At 43.4% G+C, this 22,408-nt stretch overlaps 1 protein-coding gene across 2 annotated transcripts; it reads right to left on the bottom strand.

Moving 5' to 3' along the window:
* Positions 1–1,246: 1,246 nt before the first annotated feature.
* On the bottom strand, positions 1,247–20,993 carry LOC142366047 (galactocerebrosidase-like). 2 transcript variants are annotated; one of them, XM_075447837.1, is made up of 17 exons: positions 20,814–20,993; positions 20,643–20,711; positions 20,361–20,424; positions 17,936–18,049; positions 17,475–17,614; positions 16,595–16,633; positions 16,295–16,422; positions 13,786–13,941; positions 13,587–13,711; positions 4,560–4,687; positions 3,801–3,890; positions 3,614–3,703; positions 3,400–3,544; positions 2,321–2,501; positions 2,068–2,231; positions 1,600–1,676; positions 1,247–1,530 (listed from the first exon to the last, which is right to left on the bottom strand). In XM_075447837.1, exons 1-17 carry the CDS (start codon positions 20,961–20,963, stop codon positions 1,387–1,389), a joined length of 2,004 nt encoding a protein of 667 aa, XP_075303952.1. In that variant the 5' UTR covers positions 20,964–20,993; the 3' UTR covers positions 1,247–1,386. The 2 variants fall into 2 exon arrangements, with proteins under 2 accessions (XP_075303952.1, XP_075303951.1); XM_075447836.1 differs by lacking the exon at positions 16,295–16,422 and adding an exon at positions 14,671–14,801.
* Positions 20,994–22,408: the final 1,415 nt, after the last annotated feature.

Below are 22,408 nucleotides of genomic sequence, written 5' to 3'. Positions count from 1 at the left end.
TGAAAGGACCTGTGGTGTGGTGGGTATGGCAGGTAGAGGTGTTTCAGGTTCTGGATCAAGTCCCAGGATGAAGAACGGCTACAGAAGAATGGTTTGGAACACCCCGGCCGGATAAACAAAAGTCCCACAGAGATGGGCTGAGTCCCCCCCCCCCCCCCGAGGTTCAGAGAGGTGGAAGCAGGGGGAGTAAGAAAGGAAGGTAGGAAGTTTAACCCATTTCTTCCCTCGATCATCAGGGGAAATGTGAGATCACTGCTGGATAAAATGGACGAGCTCGGAGCCCTGATGAGGACACAGCAGGAATATCAGGCAGAGACCTGGCTGCAGGAACCGCTCTCTGCTCAGCTTTAAGACTATCCGGGCAAACAGAGGCTGTGTTCCAAACTGCATACTTCTCCTGCTACTCCTACTAACTTTCTGAGTTAGTATGCGAGTTTGAGTAAGCGAGAAGTTCCCGGATGCATACCAGATTCTCCTAAATGTTGGGTATGCATCATGAGGTCACTACTCATACTCAAACTACCCAAGATGCAACGTAACGTGACGTCGCCGATCGTCATTTCCTGTCAAAACGGCAGTTTCAAGCTAGCTACAACGAGGGTAGGTTCACTTCCTGTTTTCAAAACAAAAGCACCAATTGTATGGTAATGGCTTTCCCTATGATAAAAGGCAACGGCTATTTTATTTTGTGAAAAAAACCGGAAGTGCGTTAGCTCACTGCGGCTAGCTTTAGTAGCACCGAATTCGTGGGAACAAAATAGTAAATAGCCGGTATTTTGTCAGGTTTTCAACACGTTGGGGATCTAAACGACTACTTTCTCACCTGAAAATGTTTCAAATGTTGCTAAAGTTTACAGAGTTTAGAGTTTAAGAGAAATCAGCTTCAGGCCGGCTGATTTTGGCTCGGGCAGGAGCGCAATGCATTGTGGGTAAACGCTGTGCATACTGTCTGATCGATGAGTATGTAGTATGGAAGTATGCGGTTTCGAACACAGACAGAGACTGCAGAAAGAGCGGTAACAGGAAAGGAGGAGGATCACCTGTGTTTCTTGCCGAAAAGTGTCCAAAGTTTTCTAAATTTTCTAACAGTCGGAGAAACTTAAGTGATTCAGTCTGAACTTCAACATGTTTAAAACAGACTGTAAACATTTTTATATGAATAAAGGTTATGTTGAATAATGAATCTGCATCGTGTTCAGCTCAGGTTTGAATCTAGAATGTTCTGAGATTTATGACCATAAATAACTCAAGTCAAAACAGTTTTTTAATTGAATTAACAAAGTTCAGGTTTGATTCCACAGAGTTACATTAATTTAAAACATTTAAAACATTTAAAACAGTTAAAACCAACAGTGTAAAGCTCATTGGGAGGATTCAGGTCTAGCTTCATTCCGCCGACACGGCGAAGTTATCGAACTGGGCCAGCTCAAAGGAGCGCGTTCCTATGGCCGCCCAGCCGTTCTTCGGCGTGGGAACCACGACGTTCTTCCACAGCGGCGTTCCGTCCAGCGTCCCGGAGGCGCTCTGACCCTGCGGGGGAGACGGGACACGTTACTCCGCTGCCCGGCGCCCTCCGTGCACGACCAATCAGCTGCTTACCTGCACAGTGAGCGACAAGGTGTGCCAGACGTGCGCTCCGGTACCGGCCCGGCCCTCCGCCAGCACCGTCTGTCCCGCTGGAGACAAAACGGAACCCATCAGAACCCATCAGAACCCAAAATAACCCATCAGAACCCAACAGAACCCAACAGAGCTCATCAGAACCCATCAGAACCCAACAGAACCCACCAGAGCTCATCAGAACCCATCAGAACCCACCATCAGAGCCCAACAGAACCCATCAGAACCCAACAGAGCCCATCAGAACCCAACAGAACCCAACAGAGCTCATCAGAACCCACCAGAATCCATCAGAACCCAACAGAGCCCATCAGAAACCATCAGAACCCATCAGAACCCACCATCAGAGCCCAACAGAACCCATCAGAACCCAACAGAGCCCATCAGAACCCAACAGAACCCATCAGAACCCAACAGAACTTTGTTCTAAAGACACAGATCACTGACCCAGGTCGTTGGTAACCTTGTAGGTTCCGTCAGTAAAAACCCAGAAGAAGACTCCTTTGGCGCTGCGGACCGCCTGGCCGCCTTTATCCACCCGCGCCGCCACGAAGGCGCCGCCGCCACGAACGCTCTCCATGAAGACGTCACAGGTGACCGTCACGTTCTGCCTGCGGCGCACACAGAACCCAACAGAACCCATCAGAACCTGCAGAATCCATCAGTTATCAGAGTTCTGCGGTCACAGAACCGGCCTCACCACCGATAGTCCCCGATGACGCTGACGGTCTGGTCGGCGTCCGTTGCCCAGGTGACGGGCCGCTGCATCACGACCTGCCGGAGGGTGAAGACGTGCGCGCCGGGGTCGCTGAGGTTGGCGTGGTACTCGAACACGCCCGTCTGGTCGGCGAAGTGCGGAGCCTCTGAGAACGGAGGGTTTCCTGCAGAGAGCGGCCAGAAAACGCCACCTGGTTACCGCTGACAACCGTCCTCTGAGCCGTCGCTATGACAACAGAACAAGTCGGCTTTGACTTAATTTAGTTTTTAATAAGCTGAATGAACCGGACTCAGTAAAACTGAATGAATCTGTTTACGCTTTAAAAACAAAACTGAACGAATTTATTTCATTTGAACCTTTAACCAAAGTTTATCTTGTTTGGTGTTTTTTACTCAGAAAAAATAAACCAAATTTAAAAAAAAAATTTAAAATCAGGGAAATTGTTTGAATATTTTCAGCAGATTAATAAGAAATTGTTTTTTTTTAGGTTCATTTTAAATATTTTGAGTTTGAGTTTAGACAATTTTTTTAGAAAATTAAAATCAGCTAATTTAACATTTTTTAACTTTATGGAAGTTTTTATTCTTTTATTCTTATCCATTTATTTTCTAAGTTAACATTACATTCTTACCTGTTTGGTGTTTTTTACTCATCAGGAAAAATAAATCCAAATTTTAAACAATTTGCGTCTTTAATTAATTTTTTTTTTTTAATCAGTGAAATTGTTTGAATATTTTCAGCAGATTAATAAGAAAAAAATTTTAAGGTTCATTTAAATATTTAGATTTTTGACAATAATTTTGCCCATAAAAAAATAATGATTTTTTTTCAGAAAATTAAATCGGCTGATTAAAAATATTTTTATTCTTTTATTCTTATCCATTTATTTTCTAAGTCATCGTTTCGTTTTTTTTATGTAGAAATAAATTATTTCACTTAAAAGTGAAATTAAAATAATCTTATTTCATATAAAAAAGGAAAAATAATCATAATGAATTAACTGTTTTTTTTAATTAAATCTGTGTTTTAAGTCAGTTATTGCTGCTTCTGTCTGCACTTACGGACGTTGAAGTCGTCCTTGTAGACTTTAGGGAAGCGGGCTGACGGCGGCGGCTCGGGGTGGCGGCCTTTCCGTCCCATGGTCACGGTGGTGAGCGTGTAAACCTCGTCTTCGGACAGATTCAGAGTGAAAGACCCGTTCACCAGCTGCAGACATCAGAAACAGGTCAACACAAGGCCGGCCACACGTCCTCCTCAGAGTCTCCGAGGCGTTACCTTCACTGGGGGCAGCTTCTCCAGGAAGGACGGCTGCTTGGTCTGGAAGTTGAACTGCGAGCGCCAAACCTGCAGCTCCGTGATGGAGGCCTGAAGATGAGAGAAGATGAGTAAGAGAACAGCGTCGCTGCACGCCTGAGGATGATGATGATGATGATGATGATGATGAGGAGCTCTATGGACTCACAAAGGATCCTTTCAGCTGGAAAGTTGCATTCTGAGGCGTCACGCTGAAGGGAGGAAGAGGAGGGCGGATGCAGACCGAGTGATCGTGAGTCTGAAGGAAACAGCAGAGAAACAACATGTCAGACACAGATAAATAATAATAAATTATATAATATATGATTATTAATAATATCATTATATTATTATAATAATAAATTATATAATTAAATTATTATAATAATAAATTATGATTATTAATAAATATTAATCAGATATTAATTATAATTAATATATGATTAAGAGTAATAATAATAATATATATAATATAATAATAATTATAATTATACTATTATAATAATAATAAATGATAATAATAAACTTATAATAATAAATTATATAATATACAATTATTAATAATAATTATAATAATATAATTATATTATTATAATAATAAATTATGATTATTAATAAATATCAATAATCTCTTAATCATATATTAATTATAATTAATATATGATTATTATATAATCAGAATAACGATCATCAGTGCTTGTTTCCTTGTTGCCGCCCTGAGGGCATCAGAACTGGGCCAGTTACACATTACAGCTCCTTTAAGACAGAAAGCTGCTGAACTGTCAGTTAAAACATCTAAAAGCAGCATAAAATCCATCCAAACAGGAGGCGAACGGAAGGTTTCTCCAGGTGTTTCTACAAACTCTTCAGGAAGCATCCGGCGCTGCAGGGATTCATTCTTTAACGCATCAAACTGCCACCTACTCACCATGGTTTCTATGACAACGGTGAGGTTTCCCTTCCTGTCGGTCAGGGCGACGTAGCTTCCTCCCTGCGTCAGATGTCCGACCGTCTGCAGGTACGTCCATCCGGGCTGAGCGAACTGTGTGCTATGGGCTAGAAGCAGAGCCGCCCGTCAACATCTGTCCCACATCTGTCATCATCTAATAATAATAATAATCAATTACATTTGTAAAGCACTTTTCATTTCATACGGAATCTCAAAGTGCTATGCTGATGGTGGCAGACTACTGAATTGTAGCCACAGCTGCCCTGGGGCACACTGACGGAGGCGAGGCTGCCATGCACCGGCCCCTCCGACCACCACCGGCAGGTGGTCAACCTAACATGCATGATTTTTTGGACAGTGGGAGGAAGCCGGAGTACCCGGAGAGAACCCACGCATACACGGGGAGAACATGCAAACTCCACACAGAAAGGCCCCAGCTGGGTGTTGAACCTGGAACCTTCTTGCTGTGAGGCAACAGTGCTAACCACCACACCACCGTGCAGCCCATCTGTCACACATCTGTCACACATCTGTCACCATCTGTCACACATCTGTCATCATCTGTCACACATCTGTCACCATCTGTCACACATCTGTCATCATCTGTCACACTGTCATCATCTGTCCCACATGTCACACATCTGTCATCATCTGTCACACATCTGTCACACATCTGTCACACATCTGTCATCATCTGTCCCACATCTGTCACATCTGTCACACATCTGTCATCATCTGTCACACATCTGTCATCATCTGTCACACTGTCATCATCTGTCCCACATCTGTCACACATCTGTCATCATCTGTCACACTGTTATCATCTGCCATCATCTGTCCCACATCTGTCCCACATCTGTCATCATCTGTCACACATCTGTCACACATCTGTCATCATCTGTCACACTGTTATCATCTGTCCCACATCTGTCCCACATCTGTCATCATCTGTCACACATCTGTCACACATCTGTCACACATCTGTCACACATCTGTCACACATCTACCATAATCTGTCACACATCTGTCACACATCTGTCACACATCTGTCACACATCTGTCATCATCTGTCACACATCTGTCATCATCTGTCACACATCTGTCATCTTCTGTCACACATCTGTCACACATCTGTCACACATCTGTCACACATCTGTCATCTTCTGTCACACATCTGTCATAATCTGTCATCCATCTGTCACACATCTGTCACCATCTGTCATCTTCTGTCACACATCATGTCACACATCTGTCACACATCTGTCATCCATCTGTCACACATCTGTCATCCATCTGTCACACATCTGTCACACATCTGTCAGCCATCTGTCACACATCTGTCACACATCTGTCATCCATCTGTCACACATCTGTCATCCATCTGTCACACATCTGTCACACATCTGTCACACATCTGTCACACATCTGTCATCATCTGTCACACATCTGTCACACATCTGTCACCATCTGTCACACATCTGTCATCATCTGTCATCTTCTGTCACACATCTGTCACACATCTGTCATCCATCTGTCACACATCTGTCACACATCTGTCATCCATCTGTCACACATCTGTCATCCATCTGTCACACATCTGTCACACATCTGTCACACATCTGTCACACATCTGTCATCTTCTGTCACACATCTGTCACACATCTGTCACACATCTGTCACATCTGTCATCTTCTGTCACACATCTGTCATCTTCTGTCACACATCTGTCACACATCTGTCATCCATCTGTCACACATCTGTCATCTTCTGTCACACATCTGTCATCCATCTGTCACACATCTGTCACACATCTGTCATCATCTGTCACACATCTGCCACACATCTGTCATCATCTGTCACATCTGTCATCATCTGTCATCTTCTGTCACACATCTGTCACACATCTGTCATCCATCTGTCACACATCTGTCACCATCTGTCATCTTCTGTCACACATCTGTCATCATCTGTCACACATCTGTCACCATCTGTCATCTTCTGTCACACATCTGTCACACATCTGTCATCCATCTGTCACACATCTGTCACACATCTGTCACCATCTGTCATCTTCTGTCACACATCTGTCATCTTCTGTCACACATCTGTCACACATCTGTCATCATCTGTCATAATCTGTCACACATCTGTCACCATCTGTCACACATCTGTCACATCTGTCATCCATCTGTCACACATCTGTCATCATCTGTCACACATCTGTCACCATCTGTCATCTTCTGTCACAAATCTGTCACACATCTGTCATCCATCTGTCACACATCTGTCACACATCTGTCACACATCTGTCACCATCTGTCATCTTCTGTCACACATCTGTCACACATCTGTCACACATCTGTCACACATCTGTCACACATCTGCCATAATCTGTCACACATCTGTCACACATCTGTCACACATCTGTCACACATCTGTCATCATCTGTCACACATCTGTCATCATCTGTCACACATCTGTCATCTTCTGTCACACATCTGTCACACATCTGTCACACATCTGTCATCTTCTGTCACACATCTGTCATCATCTGTCACACATCTGTCACACATCTGTCATTTTCTGTCACACATCTGTCACACATCTGTCATAATCTGTCATCCATCTGTCACACATCTGTCATTTTCTGTCACACATCTGTCACACATCTGTCACCATCTGTCATCTTCTGTCACACATCATGTCACACATCTGTCATCCATCTGTCACACATCTGTCATCCATCTGTCACACATCTGTCACACATCTGTCATCCATCTGTCACACATCTGTCACACATCTGTCATCCATCTGTCACACATCTGTCACACATCTGTCACACATCTGTCACACATCTGTCACCCATCTGTCACACATCTGTAACACATCTGTCATCCATCTGTCACACATCTGTCACACATCTGTCACACATCTGTCACACATCTGTCACACATCTGTCATCATCTGTCACACATCTGTCACCATCTGTCACACATCTGTCATCATCTGTCACACTGTCATCATCTGTCCCACATGTCACACATCTGTCATCATCTGTCACACATCTGTCACACATCTGTCACACATCTGTCATCATCTGTCCCACATCTGTCACATCTGTCACACATCTGTCATCATCTGTCACACTGTCATCATCTGTCCCACATCTGTCACACATCTGTCATCATCTGTCCCACATCTGTCACACATCTGTCATCATCTGTCCCACATCTGTCACACATCTGTCACCATCTGTCACACATCTGTCATCATCTGTCACACTGTCATCATCTGTCCCACATCTGTCACACATCTGTCATCATCTGTCACACTGTTATCATCTGCCATCATCTGTCCCACATCTGTCCCACATCTGTCATCATCTGTCACACATCTGTCACACATCTGTCATCATCTGTCACACTGTTATCATCTGTCCCACATCTGTCCCACATCTGTCATCATCTGTCACACATCTGTCACACATCTGTCACACATCTGTCACACATCTGCCATAATCTGTCACACATCTGTCACACATCTGTCACACATCTGCCATAATCTGTCACACATCTGTCACACATCTGTCACACATCTGTCACACATCTGTCACACATCTGTCATCATCTGTCACACATCTGTCACACATCTGTCACACATCTGTCACACATCTGTCACACATCTGTCATCTTCTGTCACACATCTGTCACACATCTGTCACACATCTGTCACACATCTGTCACACATCTGTCATCATCTGTCACACATCTGTCATCTTCTGTCACACATCTGTCACACATCTGTCACACATCTGTCACACATCTGTCATCTTCTGTCACACATCTGTCATCATCTGTCACACATCTGTCATAATCTGTCATCCATCTGTCACACATCTGTCACCATCTGTCATCTTCTGTCACACATCATGTCACACATCTGTCACACATCTGTCATCCATCTGTCACACATCTGTCACACATCTGTCACACATCTGTCACACATCTGTCACCATCTGTCACACATCTGTCATCTGTCATCCATCTGTCACACATCTGTCACACATCTGTCATCCATCTGTCACACATCTGTCACACATCTGTCACACATCTGTCACACATCTGTCATCCATCTGTCACACATCTGTCACACATCTGTCACACATCTGTCACCATCTGTCATCTTCTGTCACACATCTGTCATCATCTGTCATCTTCTGTCACACATCTGTCACACATCTGTCATCCATCTGTCATCATCTGTAATCTTCTGTCACACATCTGTCATCTTCTGTCACACATCTGTCACACATCTGTCATCTTCTGTCACACATCTGTCACACATCTGTCACATCTGTCATCTTCTGTCACACATCTGTCATCTTCTGTCACACATCTGTCATCTTCTGTCACACATCTGTCACACATCTGTCATCCATCTGTCACACATCTGTCACACATCTGTCATCTTCTGTCACACATCTGTCATCCATCTGTCACACATCTGTCACACATCTGTCATCTTCTGTCACACATCTGTCATCTTCTGTCACACATCTGTCATCTTCTGTCACACATCTGTCACACATCTGTCATCATCTGTCACACATCTGCCACACATCTGTCATCATCTGTCACATCTGTCATCATCTGTCATCTTCTGTCACACATCTGTCACACATCTGTCATCCATCTGTCACACATCTGTCACCATCTGTCATCTTCTGTCACACATCTGTCATCATCTGTCACACATCTGTCACCATCTGTCATCTTCTGTCACACATCTGTCACACATCTGTCATCCATCTGTCACACATCTGTCACACATCTGTCACACATCTGTCACCATCTGTCATCTTCTGTCACACATCTGTCATCTTCTGTCACACATCTGTCACACATCTGTCATCATCTGTCATAATCTGTCACACATCTGTCACCATCTGTCACACATCTGTCACATCTGTCATCCATCTGTCACACATCTGTCATCATCTGTCACACATCTGTCACCATCTGTCATCTTCTGTCACACATCTGTCACACATCTGTCATCCATCTGTCACACATCTGTCACACATCTGTCACACATCTGTCACCATCTGTCATCTTCTGTCACACATCTGTCACACATCTGTCACACATCTGTCACACATCTGCCATAATCTGTCACACATCTGTCACACATCTGTCACACATCTGTCATCATCTGTCACACATCTGTCATCATCTGTCACACATCTGTCATCTTCTGTCACACATCTGTCACACATCTGTCACACATCTGTCACACATCTGTCACACATCTGTCATCTTCTGTCACACATCTGTCATCATCTGTCACACATCTGTCATTTTCTGTCACACATCTGTCACACATCTGTCACCATCTGTCATCTTCTGTCACACATCATGTCACACATCTGTCACACATCTGTCATCCATCTGTCACACATCTGTCATCCATCTGTCACACATCTGTCACACATCTGTCATCCATCTGTCACACATCTGTCACACATCTGTCATCCATCTGTCACACATCTGTCATCCATCTGTCACACATCTGTCACACATCTGTCATCCATCTGTCACACATCTGTCACACATCTGTCATCCATCTGTCACACATCTGTCACACATCTGTCACACATCTGTCACACATCTGTCACACATCTGTCACACATCTGTCATCCATCTGTCACACATCTGTCACACATCTGTCACACATCTGTCACCATCTGTCATCTTCTGTCACACATCTGTCATCATCTGTCATCTTCTGTCACACATCTGTCACACATCTGTCATCCATCTGTCATCATCTGTAATCTTCTGTCACACATCTGTCATCTTCTGTCACACATCTGTCACACATCTGTCACATCTGTCATCTTCTGTCACACATCTGTCATCTTCTGTCACACATCTGTCATCTTCTGTCACACATCTGTCACACATCTGTCATCCATCTGTCACACATCTGTCACACATCTGTCATCTTCTGTCACACATCTGTCATCCATCTGTCATACATCTGTCACACATCTGTCACACATCTGTCATCTTCTGTCACACATCTGTCATCTTCTGTCACACATCTGTCATCTTCTGTCACACATCTGTCACACATCTGTCATCATCTGTCACACATCTGCCACACATCTGTCATCATCTGTCACATCTGTCATCATCTGTCACATCTGTCATCCATCTGTCACACATCTGTCATCTTCTGTCACACATCTGTCACCATCTGTCATCTTCTGTCACACATCTGTCATCATCTGTCACACATCTGTCACCATCTGTCATCTTCTGTCACACATCTGTCACACATCTGTCATCCATCTGTCACACATCTGTCACACATCTGTCACCATCTGTCATCTTCTGTCACACATCTGTCATCTTCTGTCACACATCTGTCACACATCTGTCATCATCTGTCACACATCTGCCACACATCTGTCACACATCTGTCACATCTGTCATAATCTGTCACACATCTGTCACCATCTGTCACACATCTGTCACATCTGTCATCCATCTGTCACACATCTGTCATCCATCTGTCACACATCTGTCACATCTGTCATCTTCTGTCACACATCTGTCATCTTCTGTCACACATCTGTCACACATCTGTCATCATCTGTCACACATCTGCCACACATCTGTCACACATCTGTCACATCTGTCATCATCTGTCACACATCTGTCACCATCTGTCATCTTCTGTCACACATCTGTCACACATCTGTCATCCATCTGTCACACATCTGTCACACATCTGTCATCCATCTGTCACACATCTGTCATCATCTGTCCCACATCTGTCACACATCTGTCATCATCTGTCACACTGTCATCATCTGTCCCACATCTGTCACACATCTGTCACACATCTGTCACACATCTGTCACACATCTGTCACACTGTCATCATCTGTCCCACATCTGTCACACATCTGTCACACATCTGTCACACATCTGTCATCCATCTGTCACACATCTGTCACACATCTGCCATAATCTGTCACACATCTGTCACACATCTGTCATCATCTGTCCCACATCTGTCCCACATCTGTCATCTTCTGTCACACATCTGTCAACATCTGTCACACATCTGCCATAATCTGTCACACATCTGTCATCATCTGTCACACATCTATCATCATCTGTCATCTTCTGTCACACATCATGTCACACATCTGTCACACATCTGTCACACATCTGTCATCTTCTGTCACACATCTGTCATCCATCTGTCATACATCTGTCACACATCTGTCATCCATCTGTCACACATCTGTCATCTTCTGTCACACATCTGTCACACATCTGTCACCATCTGTCATCTTCTGTCACACATCTGTCACACATCTGTCACACATCTGTCATCCATCTGTCACACATCTGTCACACATCTGTCATCATCCGTCATCTTCTGTCACACATCTGTCATCTTCTGTCACACATCTGTCATCTTCTGTCACACATCTGTCACACATCTGTCATCCATCTGTCATCTTCTGTCACACATCTGTCACACATCTGTCATCATCTGTCATCTTCTGTCACACATCTGTCATCTTCTGTCACACATCTGTCACACATCTGTCATCCATCTGTCATCTTCTGTCACACATCTGTCATCTTTTGTCACACATCTGTCACACATCTGTCACACATCTGTCATCTTCTTTCACACATCTGTCATCTTTTGTCACACATCTGTCACACATCTGTCACACATCTGTCATCTTCTGTCACACATCTGTCATCCATCTGTCACACATCTGTCATCCATCTGTCACACATCTGTCACCATCTGTCATCTTCTGTCACACATCTGTCACACATCTGTCATCTTCTGTCACACATCTGTCACACATCTGTCATCATCTGTCACACATCTGTCACCATCTGTCATCATCTGTCACACATCTGTCACATCTGTCATCCATCTGTCACACATCTGTCATCATCTGTCACACATCTGTCACACATCTGTCATCTTCTGTCACACATCTGTCACACATCTGTCATCATCTGTCACACATCTGTCACCATCTGTCATCTTCTGTCACACATCTGTCATCCATCTGTCACACATCTGTCACACATCTGTCATCTTCTGTCACACATCTGTCACACATCTGTCATCATCTGTCACACATCTGTCACCATCTGTCATCATCTGTCACACATCTGTCACATCTGTCATCCATCTGTCACACATCTGTCATCATCTGTCACACATCTGTCACACATCTGTCATCTTCTGTCACACATCTGTCACACATCTGTCATCATCTGTCACACATCTGTCACCATCTGTCATCTTCTGTCACACATCTGTCATCCATCTGTCACACATCTGTCACACATCTGTCATCATCTTCATTCATCTGCCGGATGGATGTGACGGCGCCATTGGCTCCCTTAAGTTTCATTGTCGTCCTTTAGCGAGGAACCTTATCCTAGGGAGTAACTTTAGGTTTGATAAACAGATATCCCATATAGATTAGACAAGCTTCTTTCAACTCAGACTGTTCGTAAAAGCGAAAGCTTTTCTTCCAGGAAATGTCCTTGAAAGATTAATTTGCACTTTTATTACGTCACGTTTAGATTATTGTACTATTGTTCCTTGTTTGTTGGGCTTGACCAGACAGCATGGCACCGTTTGCAGGTCGTTCAAAATGCTGCATTACACCGTCTGCCTGTTAATGTTAGGATTCAGTTTAAGGTTTTATTAATGGATTTTTAATGTGTGAATGGTTCGGCACCACCTTATTTATCAGAGCTCGAGCCTTCTCAGTAAGCTGTGGAACAGCCCACCTCTCTCTATAAATAAATAAACTATGACTACGCTTAGTTCATAACCAGAACTGACACAAACTGTTACTGTTACTCTGAGATGACGGATAAACCTTCATACTGATCTTTATTTTACAGAGGACTTCTGAATCGGTTCGGTTTCTGTGTCGGATGCAGACCTGTGATCCAGATGGGGGACTCCACCACATAGTTCCCGCTCCAGGGTTCCTGCGCCGTCATCAGCCCGTCCCGGCCGAACGGCAGCTCCTCGTAGTAGCTCGCCACCAGGTTCCAGGAGATGGTGCTGCGGGACGGTTCACCGTTAACCAGGCGGCTTCGTCATTGTGCGAAAGCCGGCGTGTTTGTGTGCGTCCTTACGAGGTCATGTGTCCGTTGACGTAGTTCTGGTTGAGGATGCGGGCCCAGCAGCCTCCGCCCACCTCATCGTTGAAGGTGCTGTAGTCCTCCGATGACCACAGCTTCTTCTGCGTCTTCAGAGCCTGCGCCAAGGTGGTGGTGCCCGGGTAGTGAGCCCTGATCAACACAAGCTCCGGGTTAGGGTAAGGGTACCCCAACCCTAGGGTAAGGGTATCCTAACCCTGAGACACTGCATTCCTGTTAGTAAAGGGTTTGGGTTAGGGTACCCCAACCCTAGGGTAAGGGTACTGAGATGGGAAATTCTTATTTGCCCATCTGGTTTTAAAAGTCCGTTGACTTTTCTATGACCCCATTCACCCTGTGATCCTTTTGTTTGGTCATTTAAGGGAAACAGGTTCTAAATTCATCAGGAGGAGGTTCATGGTTGACACTTCCTGGGGAGTTTAGCTCAGGGGATCGTAAAGGGGCTACCTCGTAATCCTCTTTGTTATCTTAGATCCTGAACAGAGTAAGGGGGCTATTTGTTCTTTGAGATAACCCCCCCTCCCCCCCCCGGCCCCCCGCTTAGGGTTTATAATGAATGTGTTGATTGTATTCTTGGCTCTTTGTTCTGAGCGCTCAGACAAGAGACTTCAAACGTTGTATGCCTTTGAATAAACTTAAAGAAAGAAAAAATCTGGATTTTCTCTTATTATTTTTGAGTAGCCTTCTTACCCGCTTTGATAGAAAAAAAATCCACAACAGTACCCTAACCCTAACCCTGAGAAACCGCATTCCTGTTAGTAAAGGCGGAATCAGCCGTCACACCACACCTCAGCGTTAGAAAGCAACAAGATGGAGACAGACGGCGAGCATGAAAGCAGCGCCCACGCACGGGGCTCCTACCCTATCACGTCTACGGCTCTGCTGAGCTCGGGGTCGAGCAGCAGCGACAGGGCAATGGGCTCCCACAGGTTGTCGCTGGCTATGATCCTGACCCGCTCCAGGCCAAACTTATCCAGAGTGTACCGCAGCAGCTGGTGACGGTCGCACCGGGAAATGGAGAGGAAAACACAGACGTTCACAGCTCCGACAACCTGACATGTGCAGCCAACACGTGAAGCTCCGACCCGAAGGACCGTTTCTGAGTTAAAGCCGATTTATGTCCCGTTTTCACTCATCTGGAGGCGACCATGAGGAATGTTCTGTTGTAGAAAGCTGAATCCTTTTAAAATACTTCAGAAACCCAACATGGATCCATCAGAACAAAAGAACAGAAGCAGAGATTCTGCGTTTTGCCTGCCCTGTGGGATGCCTCAGGGTTCTGTACTGGGCCCATTAATGTTCCACTTAAATGATCCAACAGCACTTCTGCCACAGTGATAACCTGCTCTTGATCATCCTCAATCTACACAAACTGCCCCATCCAGGCTCTGAGGGGGAACAGCATGCTATCGTTTTTGGTTTATTTGGTGTTTTTAGGAGAAAAATCCCCATAGAGAACAATGGAAGTTCACCAAACCAAACGAGTAAACCGGGTCCTCCTTAGAGTCCTGTAGCTCAAACATACTTAACCATCATTCAAAGCTTAAACAGGTCACTAAAAGTTGGATTTTTGGTGACAGAATCTCTATTTTCATATCTTTTACAGTTTTTACACAATTTACATACATCCAAACCTAGGAATTTGGAAATACCTAGGTTTCAAACCAGTTTCTCCTCTACATATACAGTTTATACGTCAAAACATAGGTATTTTTGTCCTATTTCACCCAGTGTGACAGTGTCAGGCCTTACAGTTTAATTTCAGATCCCCCCAAACTCCAATTTACTCCCATTATATCTGAGTTTTCTCCTCAGATTTCGAGGAGACGGGTCTCTTTAACCTGCCATAAAAACTATAAAACACACAGCAGATTAATAAAAATACATCTTTGTGTCCAGGACAAGTTTCTGCAGCTCACAGTTACAGAACCTTTCCAATCCAACTCGTAGTTTTCACACAGCGAGCGTTTGTCTACTGTGTGCTCTCCCAGCTCCCTGAAAAAGGTGGGAATTACCATAGCAACCAGTGACTCAGCAGAAATATTCCAACATGGCCGCCCCCAGTGGCCCTGTATGATCTCAGACTTTGTGCCGTCTCTGAGCATCAGGGTTTAAGGTCTAAAATCACTTGAAATGTGTTTAAAAATGTTTGTTTTGTGTTTGAAGCATTTGGACAGAAAGACTCGATACCTGCTCAATTACTCAGTTAGCGCTGCCTTAAAACCAGCTGAGAGGGAAAAACTGCTTCACGTGACGGCAGCAACACGGCACAGTTCATTAGCACCAACACCGGTCATGATCTGGGGCGGTTCTACATCCGTGTTAGTTCATGATCGAAAGGAAGAACAGCCACAAACATTCAGCCGAGGCGTTAATGGAGGAAAGACGAGTGATTTCTGAAGGAAGCCAAAGTTTCACCCTCCGAGCATCACATGTTCGACCGGCGATTTCACAGAGTTTTCAGCACACTTTGTGCCGTACTTACCCGATCACCTCAACGGAATCATTGAGATACGGGTCAGAGATCATAGAATTAGCGACGCTCCAGTCGCCGTCTGCTGCGATGATGCCAACGCCAGTCAGACCAGTTCTATCCAGCATGTTCCGCAGCACCTTGGCAACAAACACACGCTCTCAGAGGGATGTTTGAGGTTCTCCAGAGAGAACCTCAAACATCCCAGTGGGACTCAGCTAAATGTGAGTGGCTGTTTCCCCCCAGCTCAGAGCAGACTGAGCTAAAATCAACGAAATTTAAAAGATGCAGACTGAGAGTGGGCTGCGTTACCTTGATGTACTTCACGTCAAATTGTCTCTCATTCCAAATCTAAAACAGACAAAAGTGGATTTTAGTTTCATTGCAAACACATTCACCTCAAATACTGTCAAAAAGGTTCCAGTTTAATTTACAACTAAGCAACTCGAACGACTTGATTACAAAAAAAACCCCTCCTTTAATTCACCAAAAATCAGTCGGCTTGTTAGCTGAGAAGGAAGTTAGCATAGAACAGAAGGAAGCTAGCAGAGAATAAAAGGAAGCTAGCATAGAATAAAAGGAAGCTAGCATAGAATAAAAGGAAGCTAGCATAGAACAGAAGGAAGCTAGCAGAGAATAAAAGGAAGCTAGCAGAGAATAAAAGGAAGCTAGCAGAGAATAAAAGGAAGCTAGCAGAGAATAAAAGGAAGCTAGCAGAGAATAAAAGGAAGCTAGCATAGAATAAAAGGAAGCTAGCATAGAACAGAAGGAAGCTAGCAGAGAATAAAAGGAAGCTAGCAAAGAATAAAAGGAAGCTAGCAGAGAATAAGAGGAAGCTAGTAGAGAACAGAAGAACACTCGCATAGAACAGAAGGAAGCTAGCAGAGAACAGAAGGAAGCTAGTAGAGAACAGAAGGAAGCTAGCAGAGAACAGAAGGATAATAGCAGAGAACAGAAGGACGCTAGCAGAGAACAGAAGGAAGCTAGCAGAGAACAGAAGGAAGCTAGCAGAGAACAGAAGGACGCTAGCAGAGAACAGAAGGAAGCTAGCAGAGAACAGAAGGACGCTAGCAGAGAACAGAAGGATGCTAGTGTGTTAAAGTTGTTGTTATAGAAAGAAGCATCATTCCTCATGTAGGTTTGAACTAGGAGGTTGAAAATTCTAAACCACAGTGGGTGCAGTAGTACGCACCCCAACATACTGGATGTCCAGGTCGTGATACTGCTTGGCCCCGAGGATCCAGTTCACCACGTATGTGGCAGTGATGTCGGGGAAGTCGTAGGGCCAGTTCTTCCCATGACCCACCCAACCAGGGAACGCCCAGGGCAAACCTACAGGAAGAAGCTTTGGGTTTTAACCACATCTACAACCATCTTTGGTGTCTACAGAGCCTCTACAAGCAGGTATGTTCAGACCATATGAGCCTCATTCTGCTGAACCAAAGCTGGAGCTCAGCTCAGGTGAACTTATACCCGGACCTGTAAGTAGATCTGTTTAGCAGCCAGACAGAAAACATCCACACAACATAAAATCTACCAAAATTTGTTAAAACATTCACAACTCAAGATAAAAACTATAAAAACTATAAACACCTTAAATATAAAGTGAAAAAAGCTGTTTTTGTGACTCATTCTGGGACTAAATGCTCCTACCTATGAGCGTGATGTCAGGGTTCCTCTTCTTGGCCTCCTTCATCAGCCACCACTCGTAGCCTCTGAAGTAATTCTCATCGTTCTCATAGTGCATGTGTGACGGCTCCGTTCCATCTGACAAAGGCACGGCGTCATAAACCAACCTTTAAATAACTCAGTAATCACAAAGCATTTCTATAATGCCAGCTTCCATCAGAACCTGAAATCTTCCCTTTCTCAGTAATAAGAGAGACGAATGTGGCAGAAATATTCAAACTGGGGTAATAAATGTATCATAAACGTATATAAAGTCTAGGTCAAAGCTGCACCAAAGGTCATCAGCAGGTGGCGCTACTGAGCATCGCAACGGGAAAGTGCTCCATAAAAGAGGCGGTGTTGGTGACATCTACATTATGGAATACTAATTTAATCCATATAAAAACAAACACATGAAAGAAAGATCAGATCTGTGAAATAAAAAGAAGTAAACATGAAAATATGGAGAAGCACGATGAACACTTAAGCTGTGTTCCAAACCGCATACTTCTCCTACTAACTTTCTGAGTTAGTATGCGAGTTTGAGTAAGCAGAAGTTCCCGGATGCATACTAGATTCTCCGAAATGTTGGGTATGCATCATGAGGTTACTACTCATACTCAAACTACCCAAGATGCAACGTAACGTGACGTCGCCGATCGTCATTTCCTGTCAAAACGGCAGTTTCAAGCTAGCTACAACAAGGGTAGGTTCACTTCCTGTTTTCAAAACAAAAGCACCAATTGTATGGTAATGGCTTTCCATATGATAAAAGGCAACGGGTATTTTATTTTGTGAAAAAAAACGGATATCCATTGCTTCGTTGCGGCTCTGAATACTGTCTGATCGATGAGTATGTAGTATGCAGTATGCAGTATGTAGTATGCAGTATGCAGTATGTAGTATGTAGTATGTAGTATGCAGTATGTAGTATGCAGTATGTAGTATAAAGTATGTAGTATGTAGTATGCAGTATGCTGTATGTATTATGCAGTATGCAGTATGCTGTATGTATTATGCAGTATGCAGTATGTAGTTTGCAGTATGTAGTATGTAGTATGTAGTATGCAATATGCAGTATGCAGTATGTAGTATGCAGTATGTAGTATGCAGTATGTAGTATGTAGTATGCAGTATGCTGTATGTATTATGCAGTATGCAGTATGTAGTATGTAGTATGCAGTATGTAGTATGCAGTATGCAGTATGTAGTATGCAATATGTAGTATGCAGTATGTAGTATGCAGTATGCAGTATGTAGTATGCAATATGTAGTATGTAGTATGCAGTATGCTGTATGTATTATGCAGTATGCAGTATGCTGTATGTATTATGCAGTATGTAGTATGCAGTATGCAGTATGCTGTATGTATTATGCAGTATGCTGTATGCTGTATGTATTATGCAGTATGCAGTATGTAGTATGCAGTATGTAGTATGTAGTATGCAGTATGTAGTATGCAGTATGTAGTATGTATTATGCAGTATGCAGTATGTAGTATGTAGTATGCAGTATGTAGTATGCAGTATGTAGTATGTAGTATGCAGTATGCTGTATGTATTATGCAGTATGCAGTATGTAGTATGCAGTATGCAGTATGTAGTATGCAGTATGCAGTATGTAGTATGCAATATGTAGTATGTAGTATGCAGTATGCTGTATGTATTATGCAGTATGCTGTATGTATTATGCAGTATGCAGTATGTAGTATGCAGTATGCAGTATGCTGTATGTATTATGCAGTATGCTGTATGCTGTATGTATTATGCAGTATGCAGTATGTAGTATGCAGTATGTAGTATGTAGTATGCAGTATGTAGTATGCAGTATGTAGTATGTATTATGCAGTATGCAGTATGTAGTATGCAGTATGTATTATACAGTATGCAGTATGCTGTATGTATTATGCAGTATGCAGTATGTAGTATGCAGTATGCAGTATGCAGTATGTAGTATGTAGTATGCAGTATGCAGTATGTAGTATGTAGTATGCAGTATGCAGTATGCTGTATGTATTATGCAGTATGCAGTATGTAGTATGCAGTATGCAGTATGTAGTATGTAGTATGCAGTATGTAGTATGCAGTATGCAGTATGTAGTATGCGGTAGTAACTGTAGTAACACAGCTTTACACTAAAACATTTTTAATGGTCAGATTAACTGTTTCCATTCGTTTAACTTATATTCATTTAATTTATTGAGCTGATGATTTATTTATTATTTATGTTAAAATGACCCTGATGACATTCCGTACTTTCATCTGTTGGACGGATGGTTTTAATGATGAAAAAGTCTTTCAAAGCTCTGATAAAATAGATTGTTGTTGACAAAACAAACAACCCGAGGGAGTCACGTGACTGTTGAGAGCAGCCAGGTGTGGTCACGTGATGCAGGAGGAGGCGGTCTCACCTGTAGTCTGAGCGTCTCCTCCAATCTCCACCTTCAGGATGTGCAAAGAGGCTCCGAAGTTTGGCTTAAAAACGGCAGACAAACAAACAAACATTAAAAACAAACACACACACAAACAAACAAACAGAAAAACAAACAAACCAACCAACAAACAAACAGACAGACAAACACACAAACAAACAAACAGAAAAACAAATAAACAGAAGAACAAACTCAGTTAATTTCCTGCAGATTCTCTCTGACCCGCCCACCTGGGGGGGGGGGGGGGGGGGGGGGGCTCACCTTGAACAGGTAGTCCAGGATCTGGCTCCGGTACGGCTCCGCGTAGTTCACCAGTAACCGAGACGTCGCCTGCACGCGCACACGCACGCACACACAGAGATGAAGGGTCACACATCAGTATAAATTCCTGCACGCGCTCTGCCAGCACCAGGAAGTAGACGGTGGACTCACCCCTCCGCCACTCAGACCCCCGATCCCGTCAAAGACCCTGCCCAGCCCGGCCTCATCCCCCAGCGGGTAGGCCCGGCCGGAGGGAGGCTGCGCGGCCAGCAGCAGGAGGAGCAGAGCGGGCACAGCCCGGGGGGACACCCGCTGTTGCATGCTGACAGCCCGGACACGGAAGCTGCGCGGCGCCGCGGAGCTTTATAAGCGCGCTCACGCTGCTGGGAGTCACATGACAGCGCAGCTGAGGGGTCACGTGCTGTCAGAGATGGCCAATCAGCAGTTTCAGGGATCAAAGGTGCGACATTAAAGGAACATTCAAATCAAATCAAATCAAACCAAATTTATTTATATATCACATTTCATGTACAAAACAATTCAAAGTGCTTTACATAAAATAAAAGCATTGCAGCAGGGAGTGCAAGAAGCATTAAAAATATATAAAAGAATATAAAGAGAAACAAATAAAATCATTTAAATGATTAAAAGAATATAAAGAGAAACAAATAAAATAATTTAAATTAATTTAAAAACAAGCAACAGTCCAGATAAGTTCAAAGATATCGTGCAGATTTCATGCATAGACACATGAGAAAATAGTAGTTATTATAGATGGGGTTATAGTAGTTTTATAGGGTTATAGTAGTTATTATAGGGTTATAGTAGTTATTATAGGGTTATAGTAGTTATTATAGAACGGGTTATAGTAGTTATTATAGATGGGGTTATAGTTGTTATTATAGGGTTATAGTAGTTATTATAGGGTTATAGTAGTTATTATAGAACGGGTTATAGTAGTTATTATAGATGGGGTTATAGTAGTTATTATAGGGTTATAGTAGTTATTATAGGGTTATAGTAGTTATTATAGAACGGGTTATAGTAGTTATTATAGATGGGGTTATAGTTGTTATTATAGGGTTATAGTTGTTATTATAGGGTTATAGTAGTTATTATAGGGTTATAGTAGTTATTATAGAACGGGTTATAGTAGTTATTATAGATGGGGTTATAGTTGTTATTATAGGGTTATAGTTGTTATTATAGGGTTGTAGTTGTTATTATAGGGTTATAGTAGTTATTATAGAACGGGTTATAGTAGTTATTATAGATGGGGTTATAGTTGTTATTATAGGGTTATAGTTGTTATTATAGGGTTATAGTAGTTATTTCAGATGTTTTGACTCTGAACTCATGGCTGTAACAAACACAGATCTCCATCTCAGCTGTTTTTATCAGGGACTCTTCAGCAGATTCTTCACCACCATCATGTGTGTGTAACCCTATAAACTCCATAAACCTGTACAGCTCAGCGCTGGGTAAAGCCTCCTGACACAGAAGGTTTCTCTGCTGGGGAACTCTGTGAGTGATTCCTTAAAGAAGGTCACCAGGAGCAGCGTCATCACCAGGAATCTGCGGGCGGGATGACCCCGACGGGTCTCCGATGTTCCTCAAACAAAGCTGCTATCTCACAGAGCTGCGTTGGTTTGCGAGGCGCAAGGACACGAATGCAGACTTCAAAAAACAAGACTTGATTTATTAATCAAAAACCAGGTTAAAGCAAAACGCGGCTGAGCCTAATGACCTGAACATGGTGACTGAGG

This window comes from Odontesthes bonariensis, chromosome 17 (genome assembly GCF_027942865.1).
Source record: "Odontesthes bonariensis isolate fOdoBon6 chromosome 17, fOdoBon6.hap1, whole genome shotgun sequence".
In the NCBI taxonomy this organism is placed as follows: domain Eukaryota; kingdom Metazoa; phylum Chordata; class Actinopteri; order Atheriniformes; family Atherinopsidae; genus Odontesthes; species Odontesthes bonariensis.
The sequence above is the reverse complement of the archived record's forward strand: the minus strand, read 5'-3'. Positions and strand labels throughout refer to the sequence as shown.